This window comes from Sinohyriopsis cumingii, chromosome 6, assembly GCF_028554795.1.
Source record: "Sinohyriopsis cumingii isolate HCF-2022 chromosome 6, ASM2855479v2, whole genome shotgun sequence".
Classification (NCBI taxonomy): Eukaryota; Metazoa; Mollusca; class Bivalvia; order Unionida; family Unionidae; genus Sinohyriopsis; species Sinohyriopsis cumingii.
In genome coordinates this window covers 95,566,311-95,594,163 of record NC_142966.1, presented here as the reverse complement: position 1 = coordinate 95,594,163, position 27,853 = coordinate 95,566,311, and the positions used below count along the sequence as shown (strand labels likewise).

General features: G+C 33.9%; 1 protein-coding gene across 6 annotated transcripts in view; it reads right to left on the bottom strand.

Moving 5' to 3' along the window:
- Nucleotides 1-430: 430 nt before the first annotated feature.
- LOC149797486 (coiled-coil domain-containing protein 169-like) overlaps nucleotides 431-27,853 on the bottom strand; it is a 74,831-nt gene continuing 47,408 nt past the window's right edge. For 5 of the 6 annotated variants that reach the window (XM_089962296.1, XM_089962292.1, XM_089962295.1 and 2 more), the window contains 4 exons: nucleotides 21,843-21,938; nucleotides 17,512-17,669; nucleotides 13,186-13,284; nucleotides 431-6,174 (listed from right to left, as the gene is read on the bottom strand). In XM_089962296.1, the coding sequence (XP_089818422.1) occupies nucleotides 6,078-6,174; nucleotides 13,186-13,284; nucleotides 17,512-17,669; nucleotides 21,843-21,938 (450 nt within the window). In that variant the 3' untranslated portion in view covers nucleotides 431-6,077. The remainder of the gene's footprint in view (nucleotides 6,175-13,185; nucleotides 13,285-17,511; nucleotides 17,670-21,842; nucleotides 21,939-27,853) is intronic. The other variant, XM_089962294.1, reaches the window with a different exon arrangement.

Sequence of the window (27,853 nt, the reverse complement as noted above, 5' to 3'; positions counted from 1 at the left end):
TGCATTTCATTACAGTTATAATGAGCAATCTTGTTTGTCTACTGTAAATTTATTTATGGGCTAAATATGTTTCCAGTGAACAGTTTAGTTTCTATACTGTCATTTTTTAAAGTGCTGGAGGTAGGGTGTAGGTTTGTTGGGTAGCATAAATAGCTAACCATGTAAACATGTATAACTTGATACTTGATTATAACAGTGTAAGATCATCGGTTCAAATCCTGGATAACAACCAAATTCAGCTAATTTGTTGTGGCTCTGGGCAAGTAAATTTACTTCCATTGCCTCTACATTATAGCTCTCTTTGTGCTGATGTGCCATTAAAATACTAAACAAACACTATACTGTTTGACATGGATTAGTTTCTCAAATGAGAACTTAATTATCCATCAACCAATATGTCATGATATACTGCAATCATTAAGTCAGACCGTTTATTCCTCACAATCTTTATTCATGTATGATAAAAAACAAAACAAGAACAGAACTTCTGAATAAAAATATTTTACAAGACATGAATCCAAAATATATATTCATAACATATATTCATGTAAACTACATGTAATTATAAATTCTTTTTTTTAAAAGCATGTTAAATAAATATATACTTAAATCATAATTTTCAATTGATGAATTAATAAAATGTTTTCTATTCATATTTAAGGGTAATGCTGAAAACTTAATTTTTCTCCAAACTACCGGGTCCTTTATACACTGAATCTATAAAGAATGGAGGTTCTCTGAAATAAAAATTAAAATCATGAAGCTATCGACTGGTTGATGAAATCGAACATACAAATTAGATATATTTCCAACAACATAATTTACAACATGACTACTGTGATTACTAGGTTTATGCACCCTTATAAAAATGTTTCAATATGTAATGCATACAATAGCACCTCATGACATCAAGCGAGGTAAACATAATGACTGAGGCATCCAAAATTATTTCAGTAATTTCACAAGATTATTCTGTGGTTATCAATAGCATTTTACATTCATACTCATTCCAAAATGAAATTTATGAAATGAATCATTTCAATCCTTTGATCATTAAGGCTTGCTTGAAATTACTGGACTCCTTTCATGAATTCCAATTGAAATGAACACTCCTATTAGATTCTCTATTTATGTATTAATGCCAACCAAATACAAAGGGCTGCATTAAACAACAATTTAGCGACTAGTTCTCAGCAGCCTGAAGATTATTACACGAGGCTATCTAAGCAAAATTTTCACACACAAAAAAAACATGAAATGCCTGGCTATCATTAGAAATTAAAATAAATGGTATTGAAAAATATTTTTTAAAAATGATAGGTTTCTGACTATGGCACTTTAAAGTGCACAGAACTCATAAATGAACTGTTGTTGTTGTATGCATGTGATATTTATTTGGTTACAAATATTGCATAAATTCAGGAAAGCCAGCCTCAAGTACCAGATTTCTTGGATGAGGCACCTCTGCTGAAAATGTCTATACATTTAACTTGAGCTCTAAAGTCCCCAACATTAGTAAATGGCATGAAACTTGTACAGCTAAAGTCCCCACTATTGGCAAATAGCAACACTTGTACAGCTAAAGTCCCCACTATTAACAAATAGCAAGACACTTGTACAGCTAAAGTCCCTGTTATCAGTTAATAGCAAGACACTTGTACAGCTAAAGTCCCCACTATTATCAAACAGCAAGACACCTATACAGCTAAAGTCCCTATTATTAGTTAATAGCAAGGCACTTATACAGCTAAAGTGCCATATTTATCCAAAGTTAAGTCCATGACTGACAATAAGCCTACCACAGTGACTGGTTTTACAAAATTCTGGCAAATATGTACTAGATATCTTTATAGGTAATAAAGTCATCCCTACGTTTTGACAATTCAGTAGACTAATTCTCTGGTCTTATCAAGGAATAAATACTGTTACTGCAACATAAGGGTTCATAGTCTTCCAACACAATATACTTTTATGAATTACATTTTCTCAACAAAACAGAAAAAAATTCACCTCGTATAATTGCAGATTTGTGTTTGACGATATACATAAATGTAAGGTCAAATGAAAATATGTGCAACAAAAGATTTTAAAATCTCGATGTAGATGTTTAAAAACGAGAATAAATTAAAAATTATGCTAACAAAAATGATTTGAAAAATAAATGAATAAAGAAAAAGAAAAACTACAAATTGTATACAGAAATATTATGAATAATAATTCTTCATATCTGTTGTTTTAGTTATGGAGGAATCAGAAGACTTGTTATGCCCACTGCATTCAACCACCCGACGGAAGAGATTACAACATGCAGTTACATAACTTTGCATGCTATATACTTACAATATCATGACTTGGATTTCAGGGTGGCTAAGTTGTCTAAAGTGCTCACCTTTATTGATCACTGCCATCTCACCCCTGTCCACATGAGTTTGAGTCTCAGGCTTGACCAATGTGGGTATGTGAGAAAGCTGCCATTAGCTTCCTGTGGGTTGGTGAACAAATCTGGAGTATATTATTCAATCATCTTTAACACCAGCTTAATCCGTGGAATAATAGAATGCAAGAACTATCAATCTCTCAACCAAGATATATATTTACGACCTCTGAATAAACTTTGTTTTTGGTAATACTGGGAAGGCATTCTCATTTATTTACTGCCTATATATGCTTTAAAGTCAAGTCCAACTGCAAACAACACAGACATTGATCTGCCATCATATAATGCATTGGTAGATCAGGGTCTCTGTTGTTTATTCTGCTGATTACTCCTAACAAACTACAGACTCCAAGATCTGCTGGTGCATTATGCAACAGCAGATAGGGTCTATGCAGTTTTTAGTTAAACTCAACTTGCAGCAGTTACATGACTTGTTGATGGAAGCAATAGTTACAGGAAAACATGGAGTTTATGTTGTGTGTCTGGGTCTGTGAACATCTAACAAAATGATTAAATTCTACATTAAAAAAACATCCTGAAGAAAACGCAGATGTAATATACACATGCAATGCAATAAAAAGAATTTTACTTGACAGCAATACTTAACAGGAAACATGGATAGAATAATGAAAATTGACTAAGTACAGCACTAAAAGTGGGAATGTGTACTTTACTGGAATACTGCTTTTAACACTGACATGTTTAAACTTTATTTATTTATAGTTAAATATTTTGTTTAAAGGAAGGAATTTTTTAAACAAATATTAAAACCTACAAACAACAGTTTTTCTATTTTTCTCTCATTGATATGTTTTTTATCATATGCCTTTCTAAAAATGAGGAAAATTAAATATATCTGAATTCCTTTTAGCTAATAAAAATTTCATGACATCAACCTCAAAAGCTCTGTACTGAATCAATTAAACTCTTCAAGTCTTGCTAATCCAGACCATAAGCTGTGAATGTGATGTAATTCATATAATGTTAATGTATTGATAATCTAAAATTACTTCTTGAACCACTATTGATATTATTTTCTGTAATCTGTCTCATTTTCATTATTACATCAGCTTGAATAAAATGTCATAAGGCTATCAAAATGTAATTTGATGTAAAGAAAACAAGCCAACACAAACTTCATTTTTTCAAGCAAAATACCAAATAAAAATCATTCTAATATGCCATAAATAGACTCTTACATCTGTGTTCATCCAAGGAAAACTTCACCCCCACCCCCTGTCCAATCTTCATTATTTATATGCAAGACAGGCTTTCTGAGTTTATCAAAAAGTTGTATTTAAAATAAAATTTAGGAGACTTACTAAAACAGTTTCAATTCTTTGTTTGTTGTCAATGTAATTACACGAGAGAATAGTGTTAAAATACTGATGCATAGTCCTTGTGTTTTGATCTGGTTTATTTCACCCATTGTTAGAACAGATTCAGAGATTAGGTTGAAAGTCATGCAGACTGTTAACTGTAACACTGATGGCAAGATCATTTAAGGGACAACAAGCGTAGTATGTATGGGTCTATTTTCAGCATATAAAATGCAGATGCATATAGGTCTAAAGTGTAGTACATATGGGTCTATTTTTAGCATATAAAATGCAGATGTATTTGGGTCTAAAGTGTAGTACATATGGGTCTATTTTCAGCATATAAAATGCAGATGTATATGGGTCTAAAGTGTAGTACATATGGGTCTATTTTTAGTTTATAAAATGCAGATGCATATGGGTGTAAAGTGTATGTACACCGAGGTCTATTCAGAACACAATATATATGTATATACAGGTCTACACAAAGCACACAAAGTATAGACAAATATGGGTCTACCCAGAACATACAAAGTGTAAACCCTTATAGGTATACTCTGAGCACACAAAGTGTTGATCCGTGTGTCTACAGACAGCACATCAAGTATAGGCCTACGTGAACCAGATAACACAACGTGGAGACACATATAGGTTTCCTTAGAACTCGTACAGTTCAGACACATATGGGTCAGCCCAAGTTTGCTTGAAATCGTAGAGCGAATGGCAGCAACCTGATTTGTGGATGCATCATGAGCTGGCAGATCTAACCCCTTTGCCATAAAACTTTACTGGACTCCAAATCTTTACTGCAAAATATTCTGAACAATTAAAAGGTTGGAATTATTTTACTTAAAATGCTGAGTGATGTTATATGACAAGGACCAGGATGTATGCTGTGCACACAATATAAATAGTTAGGGCTCATGAAAATGTAGATTCTGCAATGAACAAATATTCCATATAATCAACAATCCTTGACACTGTATGTTAATGGGTTTTTCTATATATAAAAAAACTATTGTGAAGTTTATTTAGGCCAAATACAGCAATTTCCTCTTCATTATTCTGGTCACAAGGGACATAAAAGTGATCCATAATTTAGGGAAGGCTGCATTTTATACAACCATTACTGATCTAAATATCTGGACAGTAACAAATAACTACTTTTCACCCTTTTCTGATAATTTATATGCAAGTTCAATACTAGCCAGATGTTGGCATGGGGAACGAGGTTCCATTATATCCTTGCTTACAAATAAAGAAATGCATGATAAAAACTCAATGTTTTCTCTGAAAATAAATTATTCTGGTTGCAATTCTGGAGTTTTTTGTTTTGTTTGTTACACATTTAAAATTAACTCAATCACTTGGACTGATTCAGTAATTTTATCATAAAATTATTTTTGATGTTCCTGCAGGTCTGAAGACTGAATAAACTACATTTAAAATGTGGTTATTAAAGTAAATAATAGTGAATTTTTTAAAAAAATTGGATGTCCATAAATGTTTATGCACTATCTAAAATTATTACAAATTTAGTAAAGGTGTCCAGAAAACTGAAGGGTCTGGATATTTACATGAATGATACTAGGTCTCCTTCTAAGCAAGACTGTGTCATGATGGATTTTGTTGCAAGCAAAACTCAATTATACTAGGGCATTCTATAATTACAATACGATACAATAGGTCATGTTAAGTCAATAAATAAAACAGATAAATAAGTAATAAGTGGCAATGTACACAAAAACTTGGCTCATAAATATAACAGGATCAAAGATCATATTATTTTTTTACATGTATGGGAATATGTTAAACTGAGGTATCAATGTATAAAGATAGGTGAAGAACATTGAAGTGAAATAGCAAAGCTAATCAATAAACAAATTTAGTTTTAATTTCACCACTGGATATTTCTGGTTTGGGTCCTATCAAAATTAGTTGCATGCTTCTTTGGTGCAACTATGTGTATTAATTTTCTGTCAGAATTTTCTTCGTGATCACAGTCATCGGTCATCTCATATCAAAACTACATCCTGATAAACAACCATCAGCTAAACCATACTAAGTGTTTTCTTTTGGGTTTTCAGTTCAAATTCACCATTTTGTGCTTTGGCAACTTTCATTCCTCTGGACTCTGGTAAATTTAAAAGCTGGCCACTAGTCAGTAACGGCTAAAATCTGCAGTCCCAGTCACAAAAGTTGAAAGATTACTTTGCCCTCTGAATGCACTAAAGAAAAACATTCTAAACTTGAAATAATCATGTATAAATAATTTTAAATATACAGTATATCACATATATGCGCTGTGTAGAATTTTAGGTTCAAATCTGTTCCAGGCTGGGTAAATTCCTAACTCCTGCTGTCTTCTTTATGGGACCTTTCTTTGGATCAATTATTCTTTGGTCTTCTGGGATGTTGCTGTAATTGAAAAAGAGGAAGTTAAATATCTGTAAATAGTACCAATTAGGCACCATTAATACCAGTCATATCTTTGCAAGTCATGCTGAATAGGATTTTCATAAATTTATATAATATACTAACTTTTCATATCCTCTAATTTGCTTACATCAGTAAATTCTGAGAAAAAAAACACTTAATGTACTTACATGTTTTCAAACATTTTAAATCACTCTGAACTCACAATTTATGATAATAACATAGAAAACTAGCTGCTTCATTTTTAAAATACCAAAACATTATGGAATAAATTTGTCATCAATCATCCAACAAACTTTAAAAAAATACTGAAATACTAATACATTCATTTAAGCCACGTTATCTCCATACTTTTCACAGCCATTTTCCATCCATCCTTTCCCACCTTTCTTAGCCCATACTCAAAGAGTCAATCAACCCCAAATCATAACACAGTGTTTGATGGTCTTGGAGTTGTTGGAAATAATGTATGTATACTCAAATGCATGCACTGATTGATGACTGAACAATGTCACAAAATTCCCAGGTTTTTTTTTAAAGCACTGACATCACAATAAATATTACAAATTATAGAGTACAAATGGAATTCAACTGGAATCAACCTTGTTTAAGTTGGATTGACGTGTGATTTAGTGAAATCAGCCACTGGAACTGTATGCTTATTCAAGAACAATGTATTTTGTTTTGTTTAAAATTTTATATATAGATTATATATGGTGATTATTGTTTAAAAGTTCCCTTTTCCTTGTATTTAGAATTGAATCTACTTTGTGATTGATCACATAAGAATAACATTCCTACATGGTCTTTCAGAGCATTTGCTAAATACTCTGAATTAATGGATGCATTCTTCACCTGTAATTCACTATACTTGTGTGGATGGCAAACTATACATGATTTGCTCATATTTAAGCCATCTACCCGAAAATGCAGACATGCTTCTCATTGAAAAGTAATAAGAAAATGCTTCTAAACAAATATTGATTATTGATGGGATAATGTTAAATGTATTTTCAGCAGGTTATGGTGTACAAACTACATACATGAATATTCTAATTCTTTCAAAGTGCAAACATGTTTTATGTTAAATGTACAGCTAACATGTATCTAAAGATATTCAGGTGAGGAATTCTACAATAAAATAAAAAACAACAAATATTTACTTACATAACAAAAAACTTCTCTGAGTGGACTTGCCAGAATTTTTGTAAGAAACAATACAAAGTATTGGCATCTGTCAAAGGTGAATCTTTTGTGAAGTACCACTCCTTATGACTATAATACAATGCTAACATAATCTATCAGCTTAATTAAAAACTAACTATATCTGCATGGGTCTGTTAGAAACAGGTGATCATTATAAATTCTCTGTTGTGTCATTTATATCTGGTGTGATTAATAAGAGTTCCTTGAATAGTACACTATATGGTATGACTGACTAAAGAGGACACTCATCAATTGGTCTCAGTGACTTCGACCTTTATTCAAAGTATACAGTCTTAACTAAACTAAACTTAATGTATGAAAACTATTATTTTCTTACTAGACCTACCAATACAGCAACCTCTAACCTCTAACCTTTACACATCAGAATCAACAGGTTTCTTAATTACCCTAACTTCAACCACCCACAAAAATTTCATCAAGGAACTTACTCTAAATCAAATGCTTTTATGCAAGACAAGTCTTTTTTTCACTACCTCAAATCAATGGCTATCTACTATATATAAAGCCCTAAACAGCATTGGATCTTTTCATCCCAGATCAACAGGATTGTTTCTTATCCAACAGGAAAGTCATCTACAAACTCTGATCTAGGTATATGAATGATAACTGAATTTTTTTATAAGAAACCATTTTTCTTCTTTCAGCTTCTGTCACCATGACATTTAATTTTTTTTAACCAAATTTAATAGGCTTCTTCCTCTTATCAAGTACAAGCCATGCTCAAAGTTTGGTCAAGGTCCATGCTGTGGAACTAATGTTACTGTGCAGAAACCATTTTTCTTCTTTAAATTACAACAATGACCTTGACCTTTGCCCTATTCACCCCAAAACTTATTAGCATCTTTCTTCCCTAAGTCCAAGCTATCCACAAGGATTGGTCCAGTTAAATGATGTAAAATTAATGTAAATATACAGAAACAATTTTGGATTTTTCAGTCAAAGAGACCTTGACTGTTGCCCTTTTGAAATTGAAATCAACAGGCTTCTTCCATATCTCAGGTGCAAATTATGTGCAATGTTTGGTAACTGTACATGGTGGAGAACTATAGTTATTAAACATAAACCATTTTTCTTCTTTTAGTCAGTGTCCATAGCCTTTAACCTTTTGATAACAAAATCGTTAAGTTTGTTTCCTACCCAGCATGTAAGTCATCCACAAACTTTGGTTAAAGTGCATGGTCAATAACTGAAATCTGTGTGCAGGAAACATATTTTTTCTTTCAGTCATAGTGATCATGACTTTTAGACTAGTCTCCAAGCTCAGTAGGCTACTGCCTTTCTTTAAGTATGAGCAACCCAGAACATTTGGTCCATGCTAGTGATGTAGAACTTGTCCTATTGAGTGGAAATCATTTTTATTCTTTCAGTCATGGTGATCCTGAGCTTTGCCCATTTGATCTCAAAACTGATTGGTTTCTTCCTTTCTCCAAATGTAAGCCAGACACAAAATTGGTCTAGGTATGTGATGTAGAACTAAATTTATGTGCAGAAACCATTGTTCAGCTTTGAGTCAGTGACCTTGATCTTTGACCCCCTACCAAAAGACCTTTTCCTTATGCCAAGTGCAAGGATCCATAATGTTTGGTGGAGAACTCAGGCTTTTGTGCACAGCCATTTGTCTTTTTCAGTCACAGTGATGTTGACATTTGACCTTTTGAACCAGAATTGATAGGCTTCTTCCTTACATAAAGTACAATCCATTCACAAAGTTTGATACATGCAGATGGTGAACAACCAAAGTTATTGTACATACACAAAAAACTGTTGATAGATAGATGGCTTTGCATCTGACCAACATCTTAGCATGATATGCTCTGGCTTATGGCAAGTGAAAAAAATGCATGTAGTATTTTTCAGTGAAACAATGGCATGTTTTGCATGTAAATCAGTAATGATCACAAATGTTTGGCACAATTCTTCATGAATTAATACAAATTAGGTCATTTATCTATAATCTGAATTTAATTTTTCAACAGAAACCGAATATTAATAGAATTTAATAATGTGACCTTATCCTTGAATCCAAAAGGCTGCAACAGGATTTCCTTCATGTATCAGCAGGCCCTTTTCAAAATTGATGCCATTATTGGGTACAAAATTAAAGTTATTTTAAAGAAACCTTTTCCCCTTCTTTGTATCTGAGTAACCTTGACCTTTGATCTCCAAAATAACAGGGTTCTTTGAAAAAGCCATTATAATGAAAAAGATCTGTACATCTGGTCTTTGATCCCACCTCCCTGGGATCCTTGAGGAAGAAGCCACTCTTCTTACAGAGGGCCCTTATAAAAGAACATAACTACACAGTTTTATGCAATTCCAAGCTGTAGTTCATGTGTCACTGATGTTGTGTTTTTTTTTTTTTGGGGGGATAGGTGTTTAAATGAGGGGATATATTTTAACTTGTATAGTGGGATCCATGATCACACCATTATCATATAACAGACTGTTCTATCTTGAAGCATGTTAGGTTGAGGCACTGTACAGTACTGACTGATTTATGCCAGAGTGGGACACTGTACTGTACTGATTGACTGAAACATGCTATAGTGAGGAACTGTACTGTGCTAATTGACTGAAACATGCTATAGTGATGGGCTGTACTGACTGAAGCATGTTACTGTGAGTCATTTGTACTGTACTGATTGACTTGAGCATGCTAGTGAGGCACCGTAGTGTACTGATTGACTTAAACATGCTGTAGTGAGACACTGTACTGTGCTGATTGACTTAAATATGTTATAGTGAGACACTGTACTGTACTGATTGACTTAAACAAGCTTTTGTGAGGCACTGTACTGTACTGATTGACTGAAGCATATTATTGTGTGGCACTGTCCTGTACTGATTGACTTAAGCATGTTATAGTGAGACACTATACTGTATTGATTGACTTGAGCATGCTATAGTGAGACACTGTACTGTACTGATTGATTTAAGCATGTTATAGTGAGGCACTGTACTGTACTGATTGACTTAAGCATGCTATAGTGAGGCACTGTACTGTACTGACTGACTGAAGAATGTGCAAGTATGGCACTGTACTGTTCTGATTGAAAGATATCTAAAATTACACCCACCATTTAGTGGTTCAGCTTGCAAAACACAGGAAGCACCAATAAATTATGAACTTGCTTAATATTTTCCTTAGTCAAGAATAGTATCAAATGCTGAAAGAAAAATATGCCAAATATTACAGATAGCTGTGCTACTGTGTTTGACCAAACACAGCGTGTACAACATGGTAGACACACATCAGTTGTAGCAATGGCACTGGAAGATTAGGATCTAAAACAATGGATCTACTAAATGCATTCAGTGCCAGAAAATCAAGGTCTACACCACTGGTTAACTTGATCTGCCATTGCATTCAGCATCAAAAGATGAGGGTCTACAACACTGATTCTGCTGGATTAGCCAGTACAATCATGCCAGAAGATCAGGGTCTACAACACTAGTTCTATTGGATCTGCCTGTGAATTCATTGCCATTAAATCAAGGTATACACCATTTCCTACACATGCAACAGTTGGTTGAAGTGTCTGAAGAATTTTGAGCTGCTCAGACAAGAAAACTCTCCAAAGTAAATATCAACTAGTTCTGTATCTTTTGGTGCATGAAATAATTTCTGTTAAAAAGTACATATAGTAAAATTGTGTGTAAAAGCTTGCACTGAATCAGATGCTGCCATCTTGAAAACATGTCTGCCCTTAGGTACATTTAAGTCTCAAATTTTGGTAAAAGCCATGCTTTGTTGAAAATGATGCAGATAACAAAGTAATACCTATTGGTCTCTTTGGTTTTCTTATGTGAGTGTTGTTTTTTTCCAAACAGTCTGACCAACTGTTTTTTTGGCACCAAGATTTAAGGTTAGTGGAAAAAGTCAAATTGATCCAAATAGCAATGATATAGGATCTGGTGAAATGTGTGAAGCAATATAAAAGGTGAGCAGCTCATAAGAAAAAGTGAAATGTATCCAGTAACTTTTACTCAACTGACATAACTTATTCATGTTATGAAACACTTACTTATTTCTTCGATTCCTAGGACTGTGAAAAAATGGAATAATTATTTAAGACACCTTACCCTTCCAGAAAAACATTTACACCCTGTTAAATAAACACTTGAGAAGACTCCTAAGTGCATGCCAGAAAAACATTTACACCCTGTTAAATAAACACTTGAGTAGACAAGACCCATTGGTGCATACCAGACCAACTCAAAGACAACAATCATATGGAAGCAATAATTATTGAATTCTATACAAATAGACAACTACACACAAACTTTGTGATTGTTATGAAAATGCTATTAAGTGCCAATGTGATGATGATGATGATGATGATGATGATGATGATGATGATGATGATGATGATGGTGATGATGATAAGGGTGAGGATGATCAGGATGAGGAGGATGAAGAATTCAATCCTTAACAACAAGGAGACTATATAATATTGCATATATTCAGTACTTTAAAAAATGTATACAATTCTACTAGAGTAAAATGCCCCTAAACACTTTTCAAATATGTTTCAGAAAATGAGTCAAAATTTTGAAATGGTTTTGACAGCAGATCCACATGATTACCAAATTTTCAGAGACCTGCAGAGCTTTTTGAAAGATATATCACTGACACTACCCAGCTCCTAGAAAATATGATATAGCAAATTAATTTTTTAATGTATTTTATATACCATTTGATTATCTCCCCCTGATGAAAACAACCATTGTGTAGATTACAGTTGTATTACAGTGATATGTACAACTATATAAAATCAGTTTTTTTCTCTTTGTTCAATATTTGAGTTCTGGACAACACAGATTAATTTACTTATCAGTGATTTTTACCCTTTGTTTAAGATACCTAAGTGCAAAGTTGTTTTATCTGATATTGTTTTTATCTCCTATTTAATAATCCAGTTGTAGTAAACAAAGCTGTATCCATAAATATGTGATCATCTCCTAGATCAGTAGGTTTTCAAATCAAAATATATGGGCTTCTAATATAGCTAACTTCACTTGATCAATCACATCTGATTGCATTAATTTAAGTCATATTTTTCAATTATTTTAAATGAAAATTTTTAATCTGAATATATTGTAAACATTTTTGTATAAATTGTCATTTTGATTATTTCACATGGACCATTGATTTTTTTGACATATAGCCCGCTGTCCCCTGTTTATCTTAAGACTTCTATTGAAAGTATCCTATGGTTTAGAATATTCTCAATTTTGATACTACTTATGCTAGTTGCTACGGGTCCAGCACTCTCAATCTAGATACTACTTATACTCTACTTTGTCTCCATGGTAACATAAAAAGTAGCAAATAAAGACACTCTTAAGTATCAAGGTTTGGTTGAAATATCTTGAATGTCTGAGTGTTATTCTCAGGAAACAAAGGTGAAAGAAACAGATAAAAAGATACAATTTCAATAATACAAAACAATAAGTTTTAAACAGGAAAGTTTAATTTTTAATGACTTTCAAAAACTCCTCCCCATTCAAGAGGTCTTTGAAGCAATAGCTTGATGAACAGAAGTTGATAAACAATACTAAAATGTAATTTAGACTAATGATTAAACAGAAAAAAGAAATAAATAAAATCTGTTCACATTAAGTTTCTCTTGAGTCTCCTTCACATGAAACATACATGTAGGGGGCATTAAAGCTTATTGAAAAACTTGCCTCAACTCAAACCCATAGCCCTGTGCTGAGGTGCTCCCTGACAATATTTATGAGTTGGTGCCAATAAAACAATACCTAAGACCTGAGGTTCGGGTTGTCATGCTATATCGTGATGTAGCTGAATCTCTAGTTTTCACAGAACCTTTTCTCAAGGTGGAGTAACCATTTTCAGACCTGTATGAAGTAGAGCATCCATTTGTATCTACTTTCAATTCACTTTTGTTCATGGGGTATAAATTTTCATGGATTTTGTGGTGGCTGTGAACAATGAATTTAAAAACTCAATGAATTTAAAGACATAAGACTCAATGAATTTAAAGACATCAGACTCAATGAATTTAAAGACATAAGACTCAATGAATTTAAAGACATAAGACTCAATGAATTTAAAAACTCAATGAATTTAAAGACATAAGACTCAATGAATTTAAAGACATAAGACTCAATGAATTTAAAGACATAATACTCAATGAATTTAAAGACATAAGACTCAATGAATTTAAAAACTCAATGAATTTAAAGACATAAGACTCAATGAATTTAAAGACATTAGACTATGATTTTAAAGACATAAGACTCAATGAATTCAAAGACATCAGACTCAATGAATTTAAAGACATAAGACTCAACGAATTTAAAGACATAAGACTCAATGAATTTAAAGACATAAGACTCAATGAATTTAAAGACACAAAACAATGAATTTAAGATGTCATACACAATGGATTTAAAGACACAAGACACAATAAATTTAAAGACAACAATCTTAAGACACAATAAATTTAAAGACAAAAGACACCATGAATTTAAATACACAATGCATAATGAGTTTTCTGTGGATGCAGTAATACCCATCCTCTAATCTACATATTCAAGTACCAATAAACATGTAATTTCTCAAAAAACCATGAAAATTAATGCCCTCAAAAATAATTAAATTTACAAAATTAATTTAAAAAAGTGCCAAATAAATCCAGTTTAGGAGATGATTATGATAATAATGTTAGTGATGATGACTATGGTGGCAGTAATGACAGTAATTATAGCAAAAGCCGTAAAGATCATGTAAATGTTCAGAGCAGACTTTTTCAGTAGAGAGTGTCGTTTGTTAGAATTTGATCCCACATACCTTTATATGGTAATTATTGACTTCATTTGGATCTTCATACATCTGTATTTCTTGACAGGTCATTATTTATACTTATTGAGCAATACAAAGGCAAGGTCTATTTGAAATTACCCAGACATATTTTGGATGAGGCCAATCTAAAAGTGTGATCCATTGCAAACCAGACTGAAGAATGTTGCATGCTGTGATGTCACAATGCATATTCAAACAAATACATGCTACTTAGTTACTTGTTACGATAAACCTGATGTTCTCTGTCCAGTATCTGGAGACCATTGTAAAAGTCCATATCAATAAATCATTTTCATCTGGAATATTTTTGATGACATTTAAGGTGCCAAGCAAGCATTTAAGCATCAGGATTTAACAAACTTTGGTTTAAACTATATAAGCATTAAATGCTAGAACAACAATTAATATTTCATTTAATCAGATCAAACGGGTCTACAAGACCGTGTTAATGATAGCCCAGTTCCACCCAACTCCAAAATACTTAAATAAGTATAACAAATATGTATACTAAGTAAGCTGTACAACCTACAGCTAGCTATGATGCACATATGTGTATGACCAGTGGTTTTGAAATAGATAGGTCATGAGCCCTATGCATATGCATTGTAAACTGTCTTATTATTAATTATATCTATCAATATCAATCATAAGCTTTTTTGAGAATTCGACAGTAGGGTCAATTCAAAGGATCAAGTTACACTGATAAGTATAAAGTTATGGCCTCCATGTTTGCTCATCTTGCAAACCACAGAATGTCTTTATCTCTTATTCTGATTTGCTATTTTAACATCCTGTATGTACATGTATCCATACATTCAAAAAACAGCTAGAAATGCAAACAGTAAGGTGAAGTGGAAGAAAGCTGGGTTTAATACTCAAAGACAAAGCTCTGAATCAAAGAGAGAACCCATAACTTGGTCATATTTTGCTGAACAAAAAATGATCCAGGATTTCTTCATGTAAGGCTTCATGTGAAATTTGGTTTAAATTCATAAAGTACTTCAAAAATCATTGATTAGAGATGAAATTGGTAACAAATTAAATATGGTGTGACAGGCAGACATGGGTACGGTGGTACTATATACTCCTCCATAAAATATACAGTAGCAGGGGAAGAAACAATTCCCATCAATTCTAAGGGTATTTACATACAAAAAATTAAATAATGTCCCACTATTGGCTTTTGCAATATAATAAATATGACATTTCCATATAAAGTGGCCTTTTGACATAACAAACCATACAGTAATAAATGTCTATATGTAATAAAATGCAAATTTTGACCCCAAAATACTCCAATATATCATATGTAGGAAATACTTTGCTACAAAGAATGCCTTGCTATTGAAAAAAAGAACCAAGAATCTGGCATGCATAGATTCAAATTCATAAATCAAATTTGGAAACTTTATACAAATATAACTTTAGCCAGGGCTGAAGTTGTTTATTTTAATCTGATTTTTACATGATAACAAACTGTTATCTTTACAACTGTTCACAAGGCGCTTTATTCAAAAGAAAATCTCACATTCAGAATAAATAAAACACAATAGGTATTTGTTAAGGGTGCATCACAAGGGACGCACACATTACAGTTTGCTTGACAGGGATTTATGCAGACAAACTTGTGCTGGGAAACCAATATTAAGAAAACAGACATTCAGGGGTCATAACTCCTTTAAATGATGACATGGAATGCTGGAAATTCAAATTATTCAAGAACACATCAATATAAAATTGTATGATAAGTTAGGTTGAAATATAGCATTTCTTACCAAGTTATGCTATGGAAACTTAACCTGGATGGATGGTTACTCAAAGGATATTAGGGGACAGAGCTTCTTTACATTATATTAACTTTCATGTCTTGTTTCCCTGAATTGGTAGAAAAGAGTAAATTGTTTGGTTGTCATGGGAAACTGACCAATAAAAATTTGTTGTTTTTCCTATACAAGTTAGCTTATTTATATGGAAATATGGTCATGGTTACACTGCTTGGATCAACCCGCGTTATCTACTTTCTGAAATCATGCTGTAGGATGCCATAAAATCAAACACTTGCAAGGTTTCGTCAATGAAAAGCTAACTGAAATCCAACAATGCATGGTAATGAAATTATGCAGAAACTCAAGTCAGGTGGTTGGTAATCAAGAGGTATACCACGACTCCTGTACAAGATGTTATGGAATGCCAGACTTTGAATTCATTCAAGGTTTTGTCAAAATACAGCTGCATGCCAATACTAGCTGAAATCCAACAAAACTTGGTAAAGATATGATGCAGAAACTAAAGTCAGAAGGAGAAATAATCTGAGGGCATAACTCATGTAAAACATGTCATGGTGTGATGGAAATTGAACTCTTTCAAGTTTTCATCAAACTAAAGCCATGTACCAAAAATTGGCTAAAATCTAAAAATACCTAGTAAAGGGACACCCTGCATTTATGATGATTACAATGAAGCCAAATTAAAAAATAAGACTAAAACATGAATTACATTTGACAACAACTTATATAATTGGTCCATACATCTATATCTATCTATATATATAAATATATATTAAAGTGTTGCCACCAATAAATATTAGTGACATTTTCACTGATCAAAAGGTTGATGAATATTGTTATTTTCAGTGTACTAAAAATGTTGTTTAGAAAGAAAATATAACAAAATATATGACTTCATTAACAGCTGAGAATTTCATGATGTTATTCAACTTTCCAGGTGCTAACCACCGCTTTCCACAAGAAAACAATTAATATATCAGAGTTTCATTCACTAACATTGATCATGATTTTCTTTATGTTTAATAGATAAAGATAAATATTTTTGACGTTTTCTGGTTAAATAAAAAAGAGATCTATGCCTGACCCCATGTTCTAAGCATGTTTGCAAATTATCTTCATGTGAGTTATCAAGGGAGTGATGTAGTGTGTTAGCTGTTCTACTGAACTGTATTTACCATAAAAAAATGAAAATGAATGTCAAAAACAGTGAATTCTTCAATTTTTGTGGGTATCAATTTTCATGGTTTTGCTGAGAATTTTTTGTTTGGTTTGTACATGATTTTGTGGATTAGGAAATATCTTTTGCTGTTTCCACTTACTGACTATCATTTATTGGGTCATTAAAGTTATGGTTTTGGTTTTGTAGCAAGCATGAAATCCATGAAAACTGGTACCCCACAAGAATTGGTACTTCACAAAAATTGGTACCACACAAAAAATAATTAATGTAGAGTATGTTGCTACATGACTCACCCTCCCACATCTCGAGGTGTCCTTGGTAGGCTTTCAATTTCTCGTTGCTGCATTGTAACGGCTGCTCTTTGGCGGGTTCGAACATCATCCAGGTTGTTCTTTGTACTGTTGATCTCCAAAAGGTACTGCTTACGTTCATCATTTGCCTTATGATAGGCCTACAATGAAAAACAGTTTCATTTTCTAGACTGCTACAAAAAGTTTCCATACAAGTGCCAAGATGATCTTACCGCAGGGGCAAAGCTTGACATCCATTAGCAGATAAACAGTTGTGCAGCTTATTTCACATGCTGGTAAGTGATCATGAGATTTGACATTTGTGGCAGTCTAGAGAATTTTAATATCAATGTGTCTTGTGATGCACACAATGGATGCGTAGTTCATATAGCCCAAAAGAGTGGACTTTCAAGGACTTTTCAATGCATATTTTTTCTTGAACTTTCTCCATGTTACTTATCACTGTTCAATTGGTGCAAAAGTAGAATGACTTAACTAACTAGTGTACCACTAAAGGAAAAGGGATGCTGTTCCATCCGGTAACTACATGTGTCATGTCATTTGTTCTCAACAAATTTTTTATCCCATTTTATTTAATCTTTCTGGAAAATTACCTGAAAAACAAATATTCTTAATTAAAAAGTGATATGTATTCCACTAGATAAATTAATGGAGTTTGTGAAAAATTCAAGAAATATTTCAACAATGTCAAGGACTTTTCAAAGATAAAACTTTTATCTTTTATATTTTATGAATAATGTATGAACCATGGAATGGTACATTATACTTTGATCTCCCTTGTTGTGGGGAGATATGGAGATCAGTTCAGCCACAGCAAATCATATTCCACAAGGGTGAAGCTCAACTGGAACAAGACTTAACAAATGTGAACAAATCTTCATATCTCCCCCCAATATGGGCAACAAATTATTTATTATACCAAAGACATAAGACAGGGTACCATTATTGAAGGCAGGGGACATGATTGTGTTTTAGGCATGACTGCAAGATAGAAATATGGTCACTGGACGAAGACACTTGTTTTGAGTTTTGTTTGCATATGTGATGTTATGTGTGCTAATTAGTGACACTGTTAATTTTATGAGGTACCTGAATAATAAACTGAACACCTTTGAGATTCTACTTTCATATCATACACACTCCAGTGAAGGTGTATCATGCTCTTTTGATCATAGGTTTGTAAGAAATATTTTAAAATGCATTCATAAAATTTTATTTTTATTTTCTATGATCTTTCTCTTCACACCTTGATAAAAGAAAAGTACCAGAAAGTTGTCATGCAGAAATCATGCCACTTCTCCCAATCACAGTCGAACTACAATAGTACTGACCCTATAAATATATATATATATATGTATTCTTTTAAACTTAGAGTAAATAAAGAACACACACACACATACATACACACACAAAGATATATACATATATATATATATATATGTGTGTGTGTGTGTGTGTGTGTGTATGTGTGTGTTCTTTATTTACTCTAAGCTCAAAAGAATACATATACATATATGTGTGTGTGTGTGTATATGTGTATGTTTACTCTAAGCTCAAAAGAATACATATATATATATATATATATATATATATATATATATATATATATATATATATATATATATATGATGCATGCATACATACCTACATACATCCAAATTAAATGTCACCCCACCTCCTGTAATTTTGCTAAACTATGAACAATAAGTAAGTTGATTTTATTCTATCTGGAATCAACATTACTGGCACTTGATAGCTTCTGCATTCTTAGTAAAATATCAGCTCTTGCAGGATGTATTATCTTCAAGACAAAAATCTAAATTTGTGACACAGAAAGGTATTCAGTTTGACTCTCATTAAGACTGTAAAACCTGTACAGAAGCAGGCATTAGAGCTATAGTTAAACTTGGACTTACGAATGTTGGCACCAATAGGCTAAAGTTTAAATAAGAGTTTATAGTCTTACCTGTCTGTGAGTATTCAGCAAGCTGAATAGTTTCTAATCGCATCTGTCCATTAGTACTCAGCAAAAATGATAGTTTCTAATAGTACCTGTGTATGAGTATTCAGCAAGCCTGATAGTTTCAAATAGTATCTGTTCATGAGTACTCAGCAAGCCTAATAGTTTCTAATAGTACCTGTCCATGAGTACTCAGCAAGCCTAATAGTTTCTAATAGTATTGGTCCATGAGTACTCAGCAAACCTAATAGTTTATCATAGTACATGTCCATGAGTACTCAGTAAACCTAATAGTTTATCATAGTGCCTGTCCATGAGTACTCAGCTAAGTCTAATTTTACATAAGAGTTTCTAATAGCATCTGTCAATCAATACTCAGCAAAACGACTAATAGTTTCTAATGGCGCCTGTTCATATGTACTAAGCGAATCCCAATAGTATCTAATAGTAACTGTCCATGAGTATTCAGCAAGCCTAATAGTTCTAACTGTGCCTGTCTCTGAGTACTCAGCAAAGCCTAATAGTTTCTAATAATGCTTGTCCATGAGTACTCAACAAAGCCTAAAAGCAAAACTGATCTTACACCATATGGGGTCTAGGTTCAGGCTAACTTCAGCACTACATATTTTCTCCAGCATTGGCTTAAGTATTGATATTAATATAATTGCAGTAAATATCAGCAAATTTACAGAAACTTTGGTTCAAACATTTCCTAATCTTTTCTAAACTAAATAATTTCTTCAAATACTCTGTAATCTAATAAACTAAGGACATGCTTTGCAAAGTACCTAGATGATATGAAAAAATTAAATCACCAAAAAAATCCCTGCATTTATGAAGTCTTCACCTTTGCTGCTATACTGTACTCTAAAGATTGAAAAAGGTCAATAAAGCAAAATGGAACCAACATTTGATCATTTCTTCCCAATACTAGATGAATAGTATAGTGAATAAACACTTCCCATTGTCCTGCTCCATTTGCATAACTTCTAAGATGGAAACTTTCTAATGTTTGTGTCATAATAGCCTTGTATATCTAACTGACATAAGGATTTCTAATACAGTGGCTAAATTCATATATCAATCTTTTGAAAAACTAGACTGCCCTCTATGGCTAGGTTGTTGCAAGAGTTCTTATAAACTTGCCACCAAATGTTAAGATTATCCAGTACTTCCCATTTTACTTGTTAGGATATCCTTTGGCACAACATACACAAATTCTTATTGATACTTTGTAAAATAAATGAACAGAATTTAATTGGTATCATTTTCCTGTACAAGAATGAATTTAAAACGGTTTAAAGATAGTGCTTTCATACTTTATGATCAACTTTTATGTCAATATAATGATATCTTTATGTCTGCAACTACATTTCAAACTAAGTGATTCCTACCCAAAATTCTGGAGCTTGAAATAGTGAGTGAAAAATCGTGAATCTGCAGCCAAATGGTGAAAAAATTATTATTTAACTTGAGGTTTATAGGCTTATTGCTTATGAAGTGAACCCAGTTTATTTCATGTTTCATCCTGTAAGTACAACATGAGTGGACATGTACCTTGATATTTGTCACCCTTTTCTGATAGCAACCTATTTTTTTTCTTAGTGTCTTTTTTAAAAAACTAATATTTTCATAAAGTTTGATGAGAATTGCTTTTGTTTTTATATTATCTGTCTCCATAGTCAAGCTCTCCCCTGTCAAAGCATAGTAGTTGAGATCCATAAAAGCTGACCCAGTCATCACTACCAAACCAAGATAAAGTGAGCATTATTGGACATTTGATGAATGCATGTGATTATTGGAATGGGTGGGATAAACCAAATATTGTTCTTTTCCTTTAGCAGTACAGACCTTTTTATCATTCTGGATGTTTGTTGTTTTGTTTTTTGTGTGTGCCAAAATGTAAATATTTATTGTTCTATACTTCTCATTCTGTGTGTGTGACTGTGTGTGTGTGTGTGTGTGGAATATTTATGTCAGTTCATTCATCTGCCAGTTTTCACCTGTAACGGACCAGCATATCACATGCATGAAGAAGGAAAGTGGCATAAATAGTAAAACTTCACAAAACTGGAAACTCCAGACATTTTTTGGCTTGCCATTTATTACAGGTGGTCGGTATAAGGAGGGGTGATTAATATTAGAACAATGTTATGGAAGTCAGCTCACAGAGGGGTTCCAGGTTTAACTTTCAGTCACTAAAGAAACCAGTGTAACCTTTGACCTCAGTAGCTAATACTGTACTAATAGATTTGGTAAGATTTAAAGCATCAGTTGGCATCAGGTCCTAATACTGTCTCTGTGTGTGTGTTTGTGTGCGCGTGTGTGTGTTCTGCTTTTATTTTTAACTTGCCTTGGATTCCTGATCAAGTCTCCATTCCAAGTCTCTCAACTGGTTGAACAATTGGTTCTTCTCCTTTTCCAGACTCTTGATCATAGCGGGATTGGCCTGAAAGGTTTGTTATTTGAGTACAATGGCTATCATAGTGGGATTGGTATGAAAGGATTGTTATTTGAGTACAAAGGCTATCATAGTGGGATTGGCCTGAAAGGATTGTTATTTGAGTACAATGTCTATCATAGTGGGATTGGTATGAAAGGATTGTTATTTGAGTACAATGGCTATCATAGTGGGATTGGTATGAAAGGATTGTTATTTGAGTACAAAGGCTATCATAGTGGGATTGGCCTGAAAGGATTGTTATTTGAGTACAATGTCTATCGTAGTGGGATTGGTATGAAAGGATTGTTATTTGAGTACAATGGCTATCATAGTGGGATTGGCCTGAAAGGATTGTTATTTGAGTACAATGTCTATCATAGTGGGATTGGTATGAAAGGATTGTTATTTGAGTACAATGGCTATCATAGTGGGATTGGCCTGAAAGGATTGTTATTTGAGTACAATGGCTATCATAGTGGGATTGGTATGAAAGGATTGTTATTTGAGTACAATGGCTATCATAGTGGGATTGGCCTGAAAGGATTGTTATTTGAGTACAATGTCTATCATAGTGGGATTGGTATGAAAGGATTGTTATTTGAGTACAATGTCTATCATAGTGGGATTGGTATGAAAGGATTGTTATTTGAGTACAATGGCTATCATAGTGGAACTGGCCTGAAAGGACTGGTATTTGAATACAATGGTAATCATAGTGGGATTAGCCTGAAAGGATTGTTATTTGAATACAATGGTTATCATAGTGGGATTGGCCTGAAAGGATTGTTATTTGAGTACAATGGCTATCATTGTTGAATTGGCCTGAAAGGATTGTTATTTGAATACAATGGCAATCATAGTGGGATTAGCCTGAAAGGATTGTTATTTGAATACAATGCCTATCATAGTGGGATTAGCCTGAAAGGATTGTTATTTGAGTACAATGGTTATCATAGTGGGATTAGCCTGAAAGGATTGTTATTTTGAATACAATGGTTATCATAGTGGGATTAGCCTGAAATGATTGTTATTTGAATACATTGGTTATCATAGTGGGATTGGCCTGAAAGGATTGTTATTTGAATACATTGGTTATCATAGTGGGATTGGTATGAAAGGATTGTTATTTGAATACATTGGTTATCATCAGTCAGAATTGTAGACATGTTCTCTTTGTACATGAATCAAGTACAATAGTGATTTATAATAAGACTCTCAGAACTCCCAGGCATACATTGCATTATCTATAATTTGTTATAACTAATTACCAATATACATGTATATATACATTGGTTCCTCACTATAATGCCAATCAGTCCAATGCTGCCCCACTTATTTCATGATCAGTATGGGGTTTCAAGAATCCCCAACCAGGCTGAAAAACACAAACAAAAATGTATATATACGCAAACATAGTCACTTGTCACTCAAAATTTAATTATCACTTTATTCTTGCTCAAGTTTTTGGGGTATTATGCACACTTTGAGTATATAGAGACGAATACTTTTTTTTCTGTGGCCTTTTTGAAGAAAGTCAGGGTTATTTTGAAATTTTTTGAAACCCCCTCCAGCACTTGAACTGATTGGCCATAATGCGGTTCTAAATCCTATTAAATTCTGTTTGATCATTGAATCTGGTCAACATTTAGTTGTATTATTGTTTTGTAAAATTTTGTTTTAACACAAAATCAGGCCAAATTTTTCTTAACTCATTGCTACCTAATTTATTTTAAAAATTTTTTTTATCTCTCTTTACATCCAGCTCATGAGAACCAATTATAATGTGATTTCACATCATGGAATAATCTTTTTGTTTTCAGAGCACTCACTTATAACACAGGTAATTTTTATGGCACCAGTGAAAACAGTGTAATAAAGATGAAGCAGTATATCATTCTTAGTCTAGCCATTACTTACTGTAACTTTTTCAACATGGAATGTTTGAATGACAGATTTTTTTACATAATACATTATGAAATTAGAAAATGAGTTTCCTTTCTTGCAAAGTCCTGGTATATGGCACCATATGTCATAAGTTTATTATAAAACTTTCTCAAAGTAACATTGATCCTTAAATTCTGAAATAAGCAGATCTCACTAAACACAAACTTTTGACTTCTTTGCACTTTGTTTTTATAAGTAGTTTATGGCTCAAAATGTAGAAGTGCCTGCCAATAATGATTACTGGAGCAGCAGGGAAGTTCTACAGACCAGACTCCCAGACCAAAATAAAGCCTCCTACAAGAACTTTCTCCGTAGAAGCCTCAGATTTCAAAAATAAAGCTTCCTACGAAAATTAATTTGCGTAAATTCCCCGCAGAGTGCAATTTTTGTGAACAAATTCCGATGATTCTGGACAAGGAAAAAAAGGGGGGGGGGGAAATTTATTCTGGTGTCGACGAAGTTTGCAAAGTTTGGCTGCTGATCCTAATTTTACCTCGCATTAAAACAATATAGTTGAAAATAATATGAGTCCGAAAGCTAGTAGAGTTGGAGAGCCTCATTCTGCCAGATTAGCGCGAGAGCAATTAGCGGCAGTAAAGAAACTCATCCCGGCAAAACAATTATTTAAGAAAAAAGTTCGTGATTACGAAGACACGCAATATGGAATTACTGAGATATCGTCAAAGTTGTTGAGTCCAGTCACTGGAGTGATCGAACAGGTTGCATACGGCGATGAAAAGAAAGATAAGGAACTTAGGAAGCGCGGGCTTATTCCTATGACACAGGATATCGAGCAACACACTCGATTATTGCCGGATCGAATAGTACAAGCACAAGTACGAGCACAAGCACGAGCACAAGCACAAGCACAACGAGAACAAGAACAAGCACAAGCACAAGCACGAGCACAACGAGAACAAGCACAAGCACAACTAGAACAAAAACAACTAGAACAAGCACAACGAGAACAAGAACTAGCACAAGCACAACTAAAACAAGAACAACTAGAACAAGCACAACGAGAAGATAAGATGAAGCGGTATTTGGAGGAATTAAGGGAAGAACAACAAGCGAAACATGCACAACGAGAACGAATAAAAGAGGAGGAAGAAGAACAAGCGCAAGAAGAAGAAGAACAAGCGCAAGAAGAAGAAGAACTAGAAGAAATACCAAAGGAAGAAAAAAAAGAAAAGAAGGAAAGGGAAACAGATAATCTCGCGAATATAAGGGATAAATTTAGGGAATCAAAGTTTCTCGAACTGAAGTTGGAATTAGACAACTTTGATCCTAATGATCTTAAGGATCTTGGTTATTTTGCAAAGCGAACCTTTGATATTCGACATCAATATTTAACAGATGCGGGATCAAATTTTTATAAAACACGAGAACTTTGGACTAAGGCAATATATCGAATAAAATATAATGTGAAACAGGCCCGGGGGGTGAATTATGCTCATGTTGAGCAATATTCAAAAAGTGAAATTACGGGAACATCGGTAGGTGAAACTTCAAGAATTAATGGAACTTTTCCCGGCATGGATTTTTCTCAGGCGGGGCTTAAAAAATTAAATGAAGGCAACCTAGTTGAAATTGCCAAGTACGGTTACGACGAAAAAGGCAAATATTTACTTCCGAGAACTTCAGAAAAATATTCCTCCGAGGAATGGGTTCCCGCTGTGTATTTTGCTTCGAAGTGGATTAAGGTCGATCCTTATCTTCCAAGTTACCAGAAATTTAAAAAAGCTGTAAGAGAATTAGGCGAAAAAGAAGAATTCGAGGAAGCGTTATCGCCATCTCCATTTTCAAAACCAAAGACAGGAAGCGGATATACCATTTGCCCTGACAGTGTTGTCAACGACGTGTCTCGCCTCGAGGTATTAATCGGAGGAAAACGAGCAGGAAATAACTCTCGCGAAGTAATCAACGAAGCCTCAGATATTTGTCAGCGATTACTCCGTGGTGGTGTCATCGATTCTCACATTTACAAGGAACTTGTCGATGAGCTCATCGATTAAAACAACATAATTGAAATAACAATGATTGTTCACAAACATCAGCGCAGACCCAAACAGGTCCGCGTAGTAAACTCTCGATTGCCCGTATACAAATATATTCACGGTAATGGATTCGGCGATATCATTGGAAGTCTCGTTACGCGAATAATACCTAAAATCGGACCCGTGGTCAAACAGTTCGGGTTAAAAGCAATAGGAAAGATCGGCGAGACTGCTATCTCTGGTATCGGTAATTTGGCCAGCAAGGGCTTCAATGCTGTCAAAAGTAAAATATTAAATTTAATGCGCAAAAAACAACCCGTCAAATTACCTAGCACCAGAGAAATGCCACCCGAAATCAGCAAAGCCATAAACGACGCGGCAAATAAAAAAATAAACGATCTAGCGCAGGAAGTTGCTAAGACAAATCTAGCGCAGGAAGTTGCTAAAACAAATCTAGTAAAGGAAGTTGCTAACACAAATCTAGCAAAGGAAGTTGCTAAGACAAATCTAGCAAATACAAGCTTCATTTCAGGCAGCGGTCTTCGTTTTAGATGATATTCTTAATAATAAATGTTCGCACAAGTGTCAAATGAAGTGTTTGACATGGACGAGCCCGTAGGTAGAGACACATCCGTGCGGGATTTCCAGTATTTCTCGTACGAAGCAGTGACACCGAATATGAATAATCGCTTGGAAATTCAAGTTCACGATACAACAAGATATTTTCTTCCATCTGAGGCGTATATCGAAGTTGTTGGTAAAATTATTAGGACAAACGATACCAATTATGAAAGAAATTTTCAAGTCGGATTCGTTAACAACGGTATCATGGCTTTATTCAAGAGCGCCACTTACATGATTGACGGAAGAGAGATCGAATCAATCACGGACAACGTTGATGTAGCAACGACGATTATAGGCCTAGCCAGGTACTCGGATGATTTTACCAGATCAGCCGGTCCTGGTATGATGTTCGCCAAGGATAATTCCGACTTTCCTGATTCTACCTTGTATGAAAAAAGACGACCTGTTAATCGCGATATTCCTCCTGCTGTTATTGGTGCCTTTGAGGACATAATAGTTGGCTCCAATGTCGATTACAACCTCGGATTTGCCACGCGGAGAGCTATGCTGACTGGCGATGAACGAAGATTCTCCTGTGCAATTCCGTTATCTCACATTTTTGGATTTTGCAGACATTTTAGAAAAGTTATTTATGGAGCAAAACACACGATAACTTTTATTCGAGACACCGAAGGTAATAACAGAGCTATCTGGAGAGAAGTGAGCGCGGATGATGTTAATATTGGTAAAGTTGTCCTAAACAAATTTACCTTGTGGATGCCAGCGATAGTTCCATCGATGCTCGAGGAAGAAAAATTATTATCATTCATGAATCAAGGCAGAAAGTCCGTCATGTCCTGGTTGACAACGATGACCGACTCCTGCGATGTTAATATCAACGGAATATTTACCTGGAGAATTGCGTCACAACAAGGCGTTTCGGCACCTAGGCACATCTTTGTTGCTCTTCAAAACGCAAACAGATACAATCAAAATCGCAGTCACATGATATTTGATAATTTCGATGCAACAAATGTATCACTAAGGATAAACGGGCAGCAAGAACCATCGGAGGAAATATCGATTGATTTTGACAACTATTCGACTGCCCGCGCATATCATCGATTGCTAAGTTTCATGGGTCGCGATCAAAATATCGATACCGGATTGCAAATATCACAGTTGGATTTTAATACTCGCTATCCCATCTATTACTTCTCCTTGGAACATCTCGATTTGGTAAAACAATCCGTTGTCGATATCCATTTCAAAGCCAGAATTAACACAGCCGGAGCAGCAAGAGCCATCGCGGTAATCCTCAGCGATAGAACAATGATCCTGGAAGGCATCAGCGGCAGAATGAGAGTCATCGATGCTCCTGTCGAGAACATGTGACAAATTCTAAATTTAGATTAA